The following is a 15,574-nucleotide window of genomic DNA, read 5'->3' as shown; positions in this document are numbered from 1 at the left end:
TAGTACACTTGTACAACTTGACTGAGAGAGAACGGCAACGGATTATCCAAACTTGATCGCTATGCAAATAGAACAAGGTTTTTATAAATGGTATATAGTCGGTATAACGTAAACAGAAATCGTTAATATTAATAAGAATAAATAATATTCATAAGAAATGTAGGAAATGCAAATATTTTCAAACCTACATGATCACATGTTTACATTTGAAAAGCATCCAAGAACATTAATAACTGTACAATATGAATCCTTTAATAACATGATATCTGTCTGCAAGTTTATGCTGTTCGTTGACCGTTTTATGTAAGGGAGACGGGGCTGGTTGATATAATTTTTTTTAATGAATTTTTTAAGTGTAAGTAATAAATGGAATATAAGCGGCATATACATTTTTTAATAGCTACATGCTTATATCAGGTGTAGTAAAAAGAAATCCATTATTTTTCCAATAGGTGGCTTTAGTTATCTGTATCTCGCGTTGTATAAGTCGGATCGGGTTCCACTAGATGGCGTTAGAAAGATGAGATTTCGTACTAAAAAAACTTTTCTGACAATTTTGTGATTAGTTGACTCAGTTTTGTTTGAGCGCGCGTCAAAGATGGACACTAGCAAAGAGAAAATACGCTATATTTTACAGTTTTTCTTCGATAAAGGCGAAAACGCAAGCCAGGCGGCTGAAAATGTGAATAGTGTTTATGGTCCTGATACTGTAACAGCCAATCACGCGCAATTTTGGTTTCGTCGATTCCGTTCCGGTAATTTCGATGTCAAAGATGCACCACGCACTGGAAAGCCAATTGTCGAAAATATCGATAAAATCATGGACATTGTCGAGTCCGACCGTCATGTAAGCACTGTTTCGATTGCCCAAGAGCTAAAGATTGCACAAAAAACCGTTTGGAACCATTTGAATAAGGCTGGATACAAAAAGAAGCTCGATGTATGGGTGCCACACGAGTTAACGAAAAAAAACCTCATGGACCGAATTTCCATCTGCGAATCGCTGCTGAATCGCAACAAAATCGACCCATTTTTGAAGCGGTTGGTCACTGGTGATGAAAAGTGGATCACTTACGACAACGTCAAGCGAAAACTGTCGTGGTCGAATCGCGGTGAGCCGGCGGAAACGGTGGCCAAGCCAGGATTGACAGCCAGGAAGGTTTTGCTGTGTGTTTGGTGGGATTGGCAGGGAATTATCTACTATGAGCTGCTCCCCTACGGCAAAACTCTTAACTCGGAACTGTACTGTCAACAATTGGACCGTCTGAAGGAAGCAATCGCCCAGAAGCGGCCAGCTTTGGCCAATAGGAGAGGAATTGTGTTCCATCAGGACAACGCCAGGCCACACACATCGATAGTGACTCGCCAGAAGCTCCGGGAGCTTGGTTGGGAGGTTCTTATGCATCCACCTTATAGTCCGGACCTAGCACCAAGTGATTACCATCTGTTCCTGTCCATGGCGAACAATTTTGCTGGTGAAAAATTCGCTTCAAGAGAGGCTTGTGAAAATCGACTGTCTCAATTTTTTGCCAATAGGGACGAGGGCTTCTATGAGAGAGGCATAATGAAATTACCTTCAAAATGGCAACAAGTTATCGAACAAAACGGCTCATATTTGACCTAAATCGGATCATTCTAACTATGGTAATTAAAGCCTTCAATTTCATGCAAAAATAATGGATTTCTTTTTACTACACTTGATATTAGGAGCGCAATAAAGTTCTGAGCCCTAGATTTCATACTACTGAAACCACAATTTAAATTACATTAATTTTCCCGCCCTCTTGCGGTTTTAAGGCAGTGACATTTGGTCTTTCGAAACATCGTGCGATTTGGCGTTTGATGCACATAACCTTAAAATCAGCAGTGTTCACGATGGCAATAACAAAAGAGCATATTCGATTTTCCATCCACTTCGCGTTTCATCTGAAGAAAAATGCTGCTGAGGCCACTGAAATGATCTGTGTTGCATATGGAGAGAATGCTGTAAGTTATGCTACGTGTAAAAGGTGGTATCAAAAATTTCGCCAAGGAGATTTCAATCTTGAAGATGAACCACGTGCTGGACGCCCTCAAAAGATTGAAACGGACAAACTGCAAGCATTGTTGGATATAAACTCTGCACAAACTGAAAAGGAGCTTGCAGAGCAACTTGGCGTTTCGCGACAAGCCATTTCCACACGTTTACATGCAATGGGAAAAGTTCAAAAGGAAGGCAGGTTCCGCATGCACTGTCCGAAGACAACAAAAATCGACGGCGTGACACGGCACTCACTTTACTTTCAAGGTTCCGGAAAAAGGATTTTCTGCACGAAATCATTACAGGTGATGAAAAGTGGATACTTTATGATAATCCGAAGCGTAAAAAATCATGGGTTGACCCTGGTCAACCTTCGACATCGACGCCAAAGACCAATATCCACGCCAAGAAGGTTTTGCTTTGCATATGGTGGGATTGGAAAGGTGTATTGTATTACGAGTTGTTACAGCCGGGTGAAACAGTAACGGCAGATTGCTATCAGCAACAATTGAGCAATTTGAGCGATGCGTTTGAAGAAAAGAAGCCATTTACTGGCAAAGGACGTCGTAAAGTGATACTGCTTCATGACAATGCCCGACCACATGTTGCGAAAGTGACTCAGGACCATATCTTTGCGTTAGGCTGGGAACTTCTCCCGCACGCGGCGTATAGCCCAGACATGGCGCCTTCCGATTACTACCTATTCCGGTCTCTGTAGCATTTCTTGGCTGATACACATTTTGTGACACTTGAAGAGATACGAAAATGCATTGATGACTTTATCGCCTCGAAGCCGGTGAGCTTCTACCATCAGGGAATTCGCAAGCTGCCCGAAAGATGGCAAAAGGTCATCGATGCAAACGGGGAATATTTCGTTGATTAATATAGTTTTGTTTGTTTTTAAATAAATTTTGAATTTTGCAAAAAAAGGCTCAGAACTTTTTTGCGCTCCTAATATAACACAAAAATTATTTTTTCGATTGAATATTTCTATTAATTTCGTTGCATCAATGAAAAATATATGGTGATAGTATTTGTAACAACCAACCTCATATATGAGGTCAGATGTTACAGTTACCGAGGCCAGTTGTTACAAATTTCAAAGAATAATACATTTAATGATAAAAATAAATAAAAAATATATATAACATAACTATTATTATTTTGTAGATAAAATATATATATTCATGTAGCATTAATGATATAAACATAAACATATTTATCAATGATATAAACATAAAAGCATATTTGTCAGTCATTTTTCAGTCTTATCTTTTTCTTTTACAAATCACAATAACATAAAAATAAAAATATTAGTTATAAAATGTTGCACTAGTAAAGACATAATTTTCAATTTTTCGTTTGAAGACAAAAGTATAAAAGAAAATATTTAAATCTGTATGATTTAAAGTGTGTGAAATATTAAAAAAATAATTAAATATGTGCTGAATTTTGTTAAATAAGATAAACATATATCTCGCTAAAAATTTAACTTTGTTTTTGTTACTGTTTTACGATTGTTCAAGCTTGCTTTATTTATTGTTCAAGCTTACGTTTCACCCAATAAAGCTAATTTTGACGAGTGTATCCATAAGAATTGCTGATTACCTTCTTTTCCTCCCTTTTGAAAACGTATACTTTATATATATCTACGTATATAATACGTAATGTATAATACGTGAACATGTATAATACGTAATTATGATATGAATATTTAACAAAAACCAGCGTTACTATTTTTACAGTACAGGTTGCGTGAAAAGTTCACGGAACGGCATCCATAAGTAAACGGTAGAATTATAAATTGTAGTCGGTTATATAGAATCACTCTTCACATGAACCTAGGTTAGGTTTCGTTTCCATCTGTCAATTCTTTCTGTGTTTACAAGCTAATTGAAGTTGACGTGTCAGTATATTTGTTTGCAATGGAAAATTTGAAACAGCGTGCAGTGAATGAGTTCTTTGTTAAAAAAGGTTTAAAAGCAATGGAAATTCATCCCGAGATGGTAAATGTGTTGGGGGAATCTGCTCCTTTAAATAATGTTTGTAAATGGGCACTTGAGTTTCAATGTGGTCGTACAAGCATTGAAGATGATCCACGCAGTGGACGTCCAAAAAGCGCATCAATACCAGAAATCATTGAGCAAATACATGTTATTGTTTCTGAAGATCCAAGTGTGACTACGCGTGAAATTGCTCATACCATAGACACTTCAGATGAATGGGTACGGGATATTTTGCATAAAGAATTACAAATGAAAAAGGTGTTTGGAAAAGTGGTGCCGCATACGTTAACAATTCAACAAAAACTCGCTCGAAAGCAAATTTCTCAGCGTCATTTGAATCGTTTTAAGAAGAATAAAACCGATTTTGTGCGTCGTTTTATAACTACGGATGAGACTTGGATCTATCACCATTATCCTAAATTGAAACAGGAACGTTTATAGTGGACTGAAGCTGGATGTTCAGCTCCAAAGCAAACAAAGCATGAAAGGTCGGCAAAAAAGGTTTTGGCATCAGTTTTTTGGAATGCTAAAGAGATTTTGTTAATTGACTATCTGGAAAAAGGTTAAGCAATTAACTCTGAACATTATTGTAACCTTTTGGATCAATTGGACGCAAAAATTCGTGAGAAAAGACCTGGTTTGCAGCACAATCATTTTTCACCAAGACAATGTACCTGGTCATACAAGTGTCTTGTCAATGTCTAAATTCAATGAATTGAAGTACAAATTGCTTAATTATCCACCGTATTCGCTAGATTTGGCACCCAGCGACTTCTATCTGTTCCGAAACCTGAAACAATTCCTCCGTGGAAAGCATTTTTTGTCGAATAAAGAAGCTATAGCAGCCGTAGAGGAATATTTCGCAGACCTTCCAGAAACATACTTCCGCGATGGAATAAAATTATTGGAGAGCCATTGGGCCAAGTGTATTGAAGTTAATGGAGACTATATTGAAGAATAAAATCATTTTTAGAATTAGGTATTCTTTATTTCAGTTTCGCTCCGCGAACTTTTCACGCAACCTGTATATTAATACATTTTATTATTAGTGTTATTTTATTATTAGTATTATTACTCCTTTTTTTTCAAAAACTAAGCATTTTGGAGACAAACGTCTTAGGCAAAAATTGTATGGTTTTCAGGAGGGACATAAAACAACTCTATCGGTTTGTTTATAGATGGCACCACTTTCGAGATATTCACTGATCATTACTTTTCTTAAATAGAAATTCCAATTTTTTATTACACAATCTTTTTCTATCAATTAATTTAAACAACTTTTGTCTGAAACATTTTCTTATTTGCCTAATATTTTTTGAGATATTTAAGAAAAACTTCATAATTTTTTCAATATTTAATTTATAGTATCTCATTAACTATTTGTCTGAAGAAAAAATATTATTAGACTTTTTTACTCTATTTAGTCTCAAAAATATATTGTTACAATAGTGCTCTAACTTTCGTTAACTTCTCGACCTTTGGAAATTTCAAAATCATCAAATTAACAAAAATCAGGTCGTTATTGTAACAATATATTCTTGGAATCTAATAGAGTAAAAAAAGTCCAGTTTTCCACTTTTTCTTCCAACAATAAATAGTTGGCTTACGAGATATCGTAAGTTAAGTATTGAAAAAGTTATCAAGTTTTCCTTAAATATCTGAAAAGACCCAGTAAGCAAAATGCTAACAGAATGCGTGCAGATTTACGCCAATTTCGATCAGATCTCCAGATCAAAACCATAGCCATCTGTGTCCTCATTAGGCTCGTGTTTTGTCGACAGTACCTGTATGACAGGCCGTGCGAGTAGATTGTCGGCAGAAACCGCGCAGGTCCTGCTGCTAAACTACACGTAGAGTCTGCGCGTGGAGTTTGCTCAGTTTCTGCCGCCAATCTGCCGTCAAATTACTGCAAGTCTTGCGCGGTTTTTGCTACAAATCTGCCGTCAAATATCTGACAACAAGATCTGGCGCATATTTAACCGCAGATTAGCGGCATAATTTGATATAACAGATTCTGCGTTAAATTTGTTGCCTATTTGCCATCAAACTATGATAGCAGGCTTTGTTCGAAATCTGCTCGCGCAGGTTTGGCTATTTGGGGATATTAGGCAAATAAAAAATGTGTTATATCTTGGCTTTTAGTGAACAAAATGTCATGAAATTTTTACAGATTATTAAGGAAGGTTGACACTTCCTAACTCAATCTCCCACCAACAGAATGCGCCATTAATTTCGTTAAAATAGAACCATTCCGGTTATTTTTGGGACAGATGGTGTAAAACAGTATACATACCAAAAGTAATAAGTATATCTAATAATTTCATTTTCTCAACTAAGTATGTATGTATAAGAATGTATATCAGGATTGGGAAGTAACGCGTTATTTGTAACGCCATTATTAGTATCGTTACTTTTTTAAGTAATGATTAGGTAACACCGTTACCTAATCTTTTATTTTTTGTGTCAGTAACGAAAGAGTAACGGCGATACATTTTTTTGTAACGAGTAACGGAACGTCTATTACTTTAATCGTTACTTTTTAATTTTTATAAAATTAAACTTAATTGTATTTAATTTCTATGCATTTCTTGTTTTATGCTGGATTTAACGAGAACCAATAAAGATGGACTCACATATTGTCATCCATTGGCCGTAGCTATACAGAAAGGTAAGTTGGTGTCATTTGGTAAACACATATGTTCATCAAACAACATTCATCTGATTAAAAAAAAATCAATATGTTCATATTTAATTTTATTGATTTAACTTTGGTTTTGCACTACATTCGAAAAAGAAAAATTGATAATTGCCAGCTGTTTGCATTCTAAATTCAAATTGAGTTGGTTAGCCGGAGATAAGCGAAAATTTGCAAACATTAGAAGATTTATTAGGAATTCCTTTAGCTGAAAATTCTTTGATGTCTGATAAGCACGATGGTAACGATGACTTTTTTAATTTCAAACAGCAAACATTAAATGAGGAATCTGCCTATGATGAATGGCAAAGATTTTTAAAGTCAACAGGCACTAATGTTCAAATATTAAATTCATATCCACTAATTAAAAAACTTTGCATTAAGTACAACACTGCAATATCAAGCAGTGCATCAGTTAAAAGACTTTTTAGTATCAGTGGTTTAATCTTAATGCCGCAAAGGAATCGCCTACGTGATGACAGCATGGAACATCAACTTTTATTAAAACTAAATAAGTCATATTGTTAAACTGCTATGTAAGGCTCTACATTACATGCATCTTACAGTCGTAAGCTGATAGAAATTAATAAATTGGTTAAATATTCTCCTTTCTCCAATTTCTTGCGATCTTACGACTTCTTAATGGCTATCTTAAAGGAAAAAATAAATACTAACTTTTATAATATAATATATCTTATAAATTCAGTATTTATTTTTTCCTTTAACAAGGAGATGACGCAACCTGTTTCATCGATTTCAACACGAGTCATAGCACACTCGATAGCTATAATGCCGTGTATAAATGCCCTAACATAATATGCGTGAATGCGTCTTTGTTTACGAGTAATTTGCAGTTAAAGTTTGGCTCGCGGAGCCGTGCCCACATAGGGCGCAAGTTACGACACACTTTCACGAAGCCGGCGTGGCTGAGCAGACAAGGGCTCTCGCGCCGCGAACACTTTTGCGCCGACGACGGCGTTCGAGTCCCGCCAACGACTGGTTCGTCTTTTTTTTTTTCGTATGTAAAGACATGTAATAAATATTTTTATATTGTTCTTATGTATAATTCCTTTTTTTGTTTCTACGCTATTAATCAAGGCTAATTAGGAGAGTCAGGTCTTTCAAATATGAACACAACTTTTTTATTAATTACAATAAAATGTTTTAGTCCGTATCAAAACACATACACACACACACACACATATAAGACAAATATAAGGCACACAGATGAAAGTTACGTATTATAAAATGTGGTCATGCAGTCGCAACTCTGCGGATGGAATGCCGTGTAAAAGCATGTAAAACATAATAGTTTTTTGCACTAACTGCACGTAATGAACGCATAATTTTTTGCACAAATACACTTTTGACTATGAATAGTTGGTGGAAAACATATTTGATTGACGTTGTAAAATACCTCGCGACTGTCAACAAGACTGGACGCATACCACGCATATTGGAGGATAAAATTGAAAACTGGTGCTGATAACAGATAGTGTGTGAGCGATTGTATACGAATCGCATCAACGCGAGTGTTCAAATTTATACTTTCGTCGCCGGTATATAAAGAAGGACAGTTCTGTATACGCTTTATAATGATTTTGACCTGTCTATAGAAATAAACATCGCACGGTTGACAAATTGGCGTACATTTTGGTGGTATTATTTATAGGTTACACGTTGGCCTATTGTTATTATCGCGAAATATTTCGTTATACATATGGATATTCTTTTGTCCTCCCCAAGAATCAACAAGAAATAAAAACTGATGATTACTAACGTACGGCTTGAGAACCAGTTTCAAATATTGCTGGTAGAGAGACGTTGTTAATTTCCCTGATTTGGGGCAGACTGGAACAACATTTTTACATAATAGCAATAACGCATCTACCTCTTTCTGTACCCGGACTCCAAATGTGTCGGAAGTCTCTTGTAAGCAAACGAACATTTTATTTAATAGCTTGCCCGATTGTGTGACAGAATATTGTGCAGTATAAGAGTGAGTCACTTTGTTTAAATCGCCGATATATAATTGTACGAATTTTTCGCCAGTATGCGTGTACGTTCGTGCAACATTTACGCGATATTCGCAGCCCGTTCGGTCAGAATTTATTATGAAGTCCGGGTCGTAATCCGATGATATACTTCTAATTAATTCTTGAAAGTGTAAAGCGGATTCCATCACAGCTTGCGGTGATATTATTTCTCTTTTTGATAAATACCGAACAATTCGACGGTTAGAAATTTTGTATTCACGTAGAAATGACGTAAACCATGTATTCGATGTTACAAAGCGGAAAGCTTTGTTATGTTCTTCGCTTTCTTCTCCTTGTTTGTTATATTGAACGGCTGCAGCCATCGCCCACTGTTGAAGGAGACGTCGTGTAACAAGTTGCCTTTCCTCTTTTGCTTCCGTAAACCAATCATACACATTCCGTTTTATTAATTGCAGCTTATCCTAATAATTTCCACCAGATAAAATGTATTTGTGGAAGCGTGCAACTTCACTGTGATAATGCAAATGCTGTTTAAACTTGCTTTGTAACGTACGGAAGCTCCAATTCGGATGTTCGTTTGCGATCATAACTATTTTCAATTTTACGTCATACGGCACTAGATCCATCGCTGCAACTTTTTGCGGAGGTTCGTAGTCTTCCGTTCTTTGAGTCGTATGAGGCTTGTCCGGAGAAGACTTTTCCGTTCTTTGACTCGTATGAGGCTCGTCCGAAGAAGACGATTGAACATCTTCCATCGCGTCTTCTTCAATCACGTCTTCTCCTTCTGCTATATAATATTCCACCTCATCTGATATTTTATGTTTTCCCAACAGTTTAATTAATTTTTCAAACAACTTTCCGCAAATTAATTTGGAATCTTTTGATAATTTTCTTGGCGCTTCATTATTAATGAAATTAAATTGTATCAGGACATCTGCAAATATCAATTCAATATAATTGATATTGTATACAAGGCCAATAACAATATATACAAATATATCTTTCCATTGCTCATACATTCAATATATTTACCTCGAAGATATTCTATTGCGTCCGTCAATCTTTCGTAATATCACATTTTGTTAGATTTTGCACATAGCTGATCGTTGCTTCATCTACAATCGTGGTTTCCATTTTTAACACGAGTTTTTCACTGTTCACGTTACGAAGACTGCCCAGAGAATGAGCGAGCACGTCACAAAACATAAGAATCCCTCTGCGAGAAGGGGAAAGGGAAGAGGGTTCCTTTTTTTTTTTTTTTGGTAACGCAGGGGAAATCCATCATGAATACCTCCTCCCCTTTGGGGGGGAGGGGGTTATGTCGGACTCTTACCGACTAAAACCCCTGCGGGATATCTACCTGTCGGGCCGTTGGGTGGGGAGTTGAGGGAACTGCTCCCGCATTCCCTCCCCAGCCCCCCGGCCCCAGGGCTCTCCGGGAGCCCCGCGCCATCAACATACCGCGCCCTGTCCCACAAAGGGAGTCCAGGGCGCGGTCCCCGGTGGGTTGCCCCACTGGTTGGCCTTCTGGTTACACCTAGGAGGAGGGGGATATCCACCCCTCCCCCTTTACCCTTCCCCCCTTGCTAATCAAGGGGGGAGGGTTTTGGGGGAGTGGGCCCGGCCCCAACCGGGACACCACTCCCCCTTTTCCCTACTTGTCCGACCGCGCGGGGGGATCTAGGGAGACCTAGTCCCCCCCGCCAGGTGGCGGGCCCGAGGCGGCTGAGGCGTCCCCGACCTGTCGCTATCGACAGGCGTGTCCTCCCCGGCCGACGCCACCTTGGGTCCGCTGCCGATTCCTCCTCCCGGGGATCGTCGACCAGTGCGTCGTCTATTGCGACGCTTTCCCGGTCGACGAACCCACTCCGCAGCCTCCTTCTGCGAGATGACCTCTCTACAGAAGGAGGCCGCTGCGTCCCACGCCTCCTCGCTCCCGCACATAGCCGTGACCATGCGCAGGAGCGAGAGCTCCTCTCTTCGGCACCCCACCGCCCCCTCAAGGACACGGCGCTCTCCGTCCCATGCCGAGCATGCGGACAGGGTGTGGTGCGCCGTGTCCTCGAGAATGGGGCAGTGGTGGCATCGAGTGGTGGGCTCCTCTCTTATCTGGTGCAGATACCGACCGAAGCAACCGTGCCCGGTCAGCATCTGCACCAGGTGGAAAGTCATTCCACGTCCCCTCCTGCCCGTCACCTCAGACAGGCAGGGGCGGACAGCCGCGGTCGTCTTGGGACCGGACACCTTCGGGTCGGACAACGCGTCCTTCCACCTCCGAAGGGTCCGGGAAGAGGGTTCCTTTCCACTTGTAACGGTTCTAACGGCTCTCGGGTTTCTCTCACACAAAATAATCACTGTTTGCCCATTTCTTTCCCATACCATACGAAATATTTATGCGAAATAGATTTACACGAAAAAAACATTTTATTGTAATTAATAAAAAAGTTGTGTTCATATTTGAAAGACCTGACTCTCCTAATTAGCCTTGATTAATAGCGTAGAAACAAAAAAAGGAATTATACATAAGAACAATATAAAAATATTTATTACATGTCTTTACATACGAAAAAAAAAAGACGAACCATCGTCGGCGGGACTCGAACGCCGTCGTCGGCGCAAAAGTGTTCGCGGCGCGGGAGCCCCTGTCTGCTCAGCCACGCCGGCTTCGTGAAAGAGTGTCGTAACTTGCGTCCTATGTGCGGCACGGCTCCGCGAGCCAAACTTTAACTGCAAATTACTCGTAAACAAAGACGCATTCAGGCATATTATGTTAGGGCGTTTATACACGGCATTATAGCTATCGAGTGTGCTATGACTCGTGTTGAAATCGATGAAACAGGTTGCGTCATCTCCTTGTAAAATAGTCACTTCTGCGGTAACAGATTTCGAGCAGAGCCTGTTATCAACTTTTGTTAGCAAATAGGCAACAAATTTGATGCAGGATCTGTTATATTACTGCTGCCAAACTGTCGCCAGATATGTGACAGAGCCTGCTGTCGAGCAATTACTTCAAATTTGTAGTAAAAACCGCGCAAAGCTTGTAATGATTTGACGACAGATTGGCAGTAGAAATAGCGCAGATTTTGTCGCGCGGCAGACTCTGTGCGGTTTTTGCTACAAATCTGCAACAATTGCCCGACAGCAGGTTCTATCGCCAAAACCGTAGCTGAATGCGGATATACTACATGGGGTGAAAAGTCTTTGGCCTGACATATAGATGGCGCCACAAACTAAAAATCCTTATATTTCCTATAGAGTACCAACCTTAACTTAGATGCTGTAAAAATTTCATGATATTTCGTTGACTCGTGTACAAGTTATAGCTTTCGAAGTGACGTTACCTCTGAATTTATCTTTACTATGGAAAAAAGTGAATTTCGTGTTTTGATTAAACATTGCTTCCTGATGGGAAAAAACACCGTTGAAGCAAAGGCATGGCTTGATAAATGTTACAGCACATCTGCCCCACCGAATCCAACCATCAAATATTGGTTTGCTGAGTTTCGTCGTAACCGTACGAGCACAAATGATGCACCACGTTCAGGAAGGCCAAATGAGGCAGTTACTCCAGAAAACATCCAGAAAATCAGTGAAATCGTGTTGAATGACCGCAAAATGAAATTGAGTGAGCTAGCTAACATCATAGGCATCTCAAAGGAACGCGTTGGTCATATCATTCATGAATATTTACACATGAAAAAGCTTTGCGCGCGTTGGGTGCCGCGTTTTTTGACAATTGAGCAAAAAGCGGAATGTGTTCGACTTTCAAAGCAAAATCTGGCCCTGTTTGACCGCAATAAGAAGGAGTTTTTGCGTCGATTTGTCACAATGGATGAAACATGGATCCATCACTACACACCGGAGTCCAATCGGCAGTCAGCGGAGTGGTTATTGCCTGGTGAAAGCCGTCCGAAGCGCCCGAAGACACAAGAATCAGCCGGCAAGGTTTTGGCCAGTATTTTTTGGGATGCGCATAACATAATATTCATTGATTATCTTGAACATGGTAAAACTATCAATAAAGAATATTACTGTACATTACTGGATCGATTGGACGACGAGGTCAAGGTCAAACGGCCACATTTGGCAAAGAAAAAAATTTTGTTTCACCAAGACAATGCTCCAGCTCACTCGGCTCGCGATACGACCGATAAATTAAAGAAATTGCGCTATGAATTGGTCCCGCATCCCCCGTATTCTCCAGACCTGGCCCCCAGCGACTATTTCCTTTTTCCCCGACTGAAGCAGTGACTCGCTGGTAAAAGTTACTCGAATGAGGAGGTCAAGTTGGAAACAAATGCCTATTTTGAGGGACTTGACACCGAGCACTATAAGACCGGCATCGAAATGTTAACGGACCGTTACACTAAGTGCATTACTCTAAATGGAGATTATGTCGAGGAATAAAACACTTTTTTCATTAAAAAAATCGTTTTTCATTGTTAAGCCAAAGACTTTTCAGCCCATGTAGTAGATAGCTATGGTTTCGATGTGGATTTTTGATCAAATTTGCTGCAAATTTACGCGCAGTCTATGGTCAATTTGTTTATTGGGTTAATAACATAAAATATTAAAAATATTTAAATATATATATATATATTTCTAATCATCTTAAGTCCGATTTATATCCAATTTTTGTCTTAGCACCTTTCTTATAATCCTGGATTTACAACAAGAAAAAGTAATAGAAAGTAACGAAGTAAAATATCGTTACTTCCAAGTAACGATAACGCGTTATTTTTTAAGACCAATAACGTGTAACAGTAATGAGTTACTTTTTACTGAAAGTAACGAGTTACTTTTGAAAAGTAACCTTCCCAAACCTGATAATAATTATATTTAAGAAATATATATAAATCTACATATACATATTTTTCTTATATAACTTATCCTTTGCTCCCTTCTTCAGGTCATTTAATTTCAAGATTGGTTTCTGTGGATCTCAGGGAGTTGAGGGGCGTTATCAGCATGCAAAAAGATATGGTTCCGGATTTGCTATACAAAAATGTTATATATTATATACATAGGTTGCGTGAAAAGTTCGCGGAGCGAAACTGAAATAATAGAATACCTAATTCTAAAAATGATTTTATTCTTCAATATAGTCTCCATTAACTTCAATATACTTGGCCCAATGACTCTCCAATAATTTTATTCCATCGCGGAAGTATGTTTCTGGAAGGTCTGCGAAATATTCCTCTACGGCTGCTATAGCTTCTTTATTCGACAAAAAATGCTTTCCACGGAGGAATTGTTTCAGGTTTCGGAACAGATAGAAGTCGCTGGGTGCCAAATCTAGCGAATACGGTGGATAATTAAGCAATTTGTACTTCAATTCATTGAATTTAGACATTGACAAGACACTTGTATGAGCAGGTGCGTTCTCTTGGTGAAAAATGATTGTGCTGCAAACCAGGTCTTTTCTCACGAATTTTTGCGTCCAATTGATCCAAAAGGTTACAATAATGTTCAGAGTTAATTGCTTAACCTTTTTCCAGATAGTCAATTAACAAAATCTCTTTAGCATTCTAAAAAACTGATGCCAAAACCTTTTTTGCCGATCTTTCATGCTTTATTTGCTTTGAAGCTGAACATCTAGCTTCAGTCCACTATAAACGTTCCTGTTTCAATTTAGGATAATGGTGATAGATCCAAGTCTCATCCGTAGTTATAAAACGACGCACAAAATCGGTTTTATTCTTCTTAAAACGATTCAAATGACGCTGAGAAATTTGCTTTCGAGCGAGTTTTTGTTGAATTGTTAACGTATGCGGCACCACTTTTCCAAACACCTTTTTCATTTGTAATTCTTTATGCAAAATATCCCGTACCCGTTCATCTGAAGTGCCTATGGTATGAGCAATTTCACGCGTAGTCACACTTGGATCTTCAGAAACAATAACATGTATTTGTTCAATGATTTCTGGTATTGATGCGCTTTTTGGACGTCCACTGCGTGGATCATCTTCAATGCTTGTACGACCACATTGAAACTCAAGTGCCCATTTACAAACATTATTTAAAGGAGCAGATTCCCCCAACACATTTACCATCTCGGGATGAATTTCCATTGCTTTTAAACCTTTTTTAACAAAGAACTCAATCACTGCATGCTGTTTCAAATTTTCCATTGCAAACAAATATACTGACACGTCAACTTCAATTGGTTTGTAAACACAGAAAGAATTGACAGATGGAAATGAAACCTAACCTAGGTTCATGTGAAGAGTGATTCTATATAACCGACTATTTATAATTCATTCATTTCTAATTATAATTAATTTATAATTCTACCGTTTACTTATAGATGCCGCTCCGCGGACTTTTCACGCAACCTGTATGCACTCCACTTTCGCAATATCCTTTAAGCATTTTTCGAATTTATATGTGCTATGTTACTATGTTAAAGCAGTTTTCGAATTTATATGTGCTATGTTACTATGTTAAAGCGAGTTAATAAAAGAATATCACCGATAATTGGTGAATATTTACTAATGATTACACAGGAAATGCTTTTAGTCTACTGCTTTTCTTATACCTTGTTGATTTTGATCAATAGAAATAAGATTTCACAACAAAAACAATAGTAGACGAATTCGTCATACACAGCACTAAATATGGTTTTCTGCGTTTGTGTCGTTTAATGCGATGACACAATATCTATATCTGCAAACTGCTTCAATAATAGGAACAGGCACTATTATTAACTAATTAACTATTATTAACTAATTTTCAAATACGTGATTATATCAAATGCAACGCTATATTTATAGCTGAATCATCAATTGTTTCAGTAAAAAACATATTGATTGTACTTTAGAGAGTAAGTAGGTTTAATGCTTTAACAATCAATTAT

At 38.3% G+C, this 15,574-nt stretch overlaps 1 protein-coding gene across 1 annotated transcript; it reads right to left on the bottom strand.

The window, feature by feature from the left end:
• Window positions 1-7,939: 7,939 nt before the first annotated feature.
• On the bottom strand, window positions 7,940-9,958 carry LOC112588977 (uncharacterized). The gene is made up of 2 exons (XM_025300426.1): window positions 9,751-9,958; window positions 7,940-9,652 (listed from the first exon to the last, which is right to left on the bottom strand). Exon 2 carries the CDS (start codon window positions 9,078-9,080, stop codon window positions 8,388-8,390), a length of 693 nt encoding a protein of 230 aa, XP_025156211.1. The 5' UTR covers window positions 9,081-9,652; window positions 9,751-9,958; the 3' UTR covers window positions 7,940-8,387.
• Window positions 9,959-15,574: the final 5,616 nt, after the last annotated feature.

Source organism: Harpegnathos saltator, unplaced genomic scaffold (assembly GCF_003227715.2).
Source record: "Harpegnathos saltator strain DR-91 unplaced genomic scaffold, Hsal_v8.6 scaffold109, whole genome shotgun sequence".
NCBI classification, from domain to species: Eukaryota; Metazoa; Arthropoda; class Insecta; order Hymenoptera; family Formicidae; genus Harpegnathos; species Harpegnathos saltator.
Note: the sequence above shows the minus strand (reverse complement) of the source record. Positions and strands in the feature narration are given on the sequence as shown.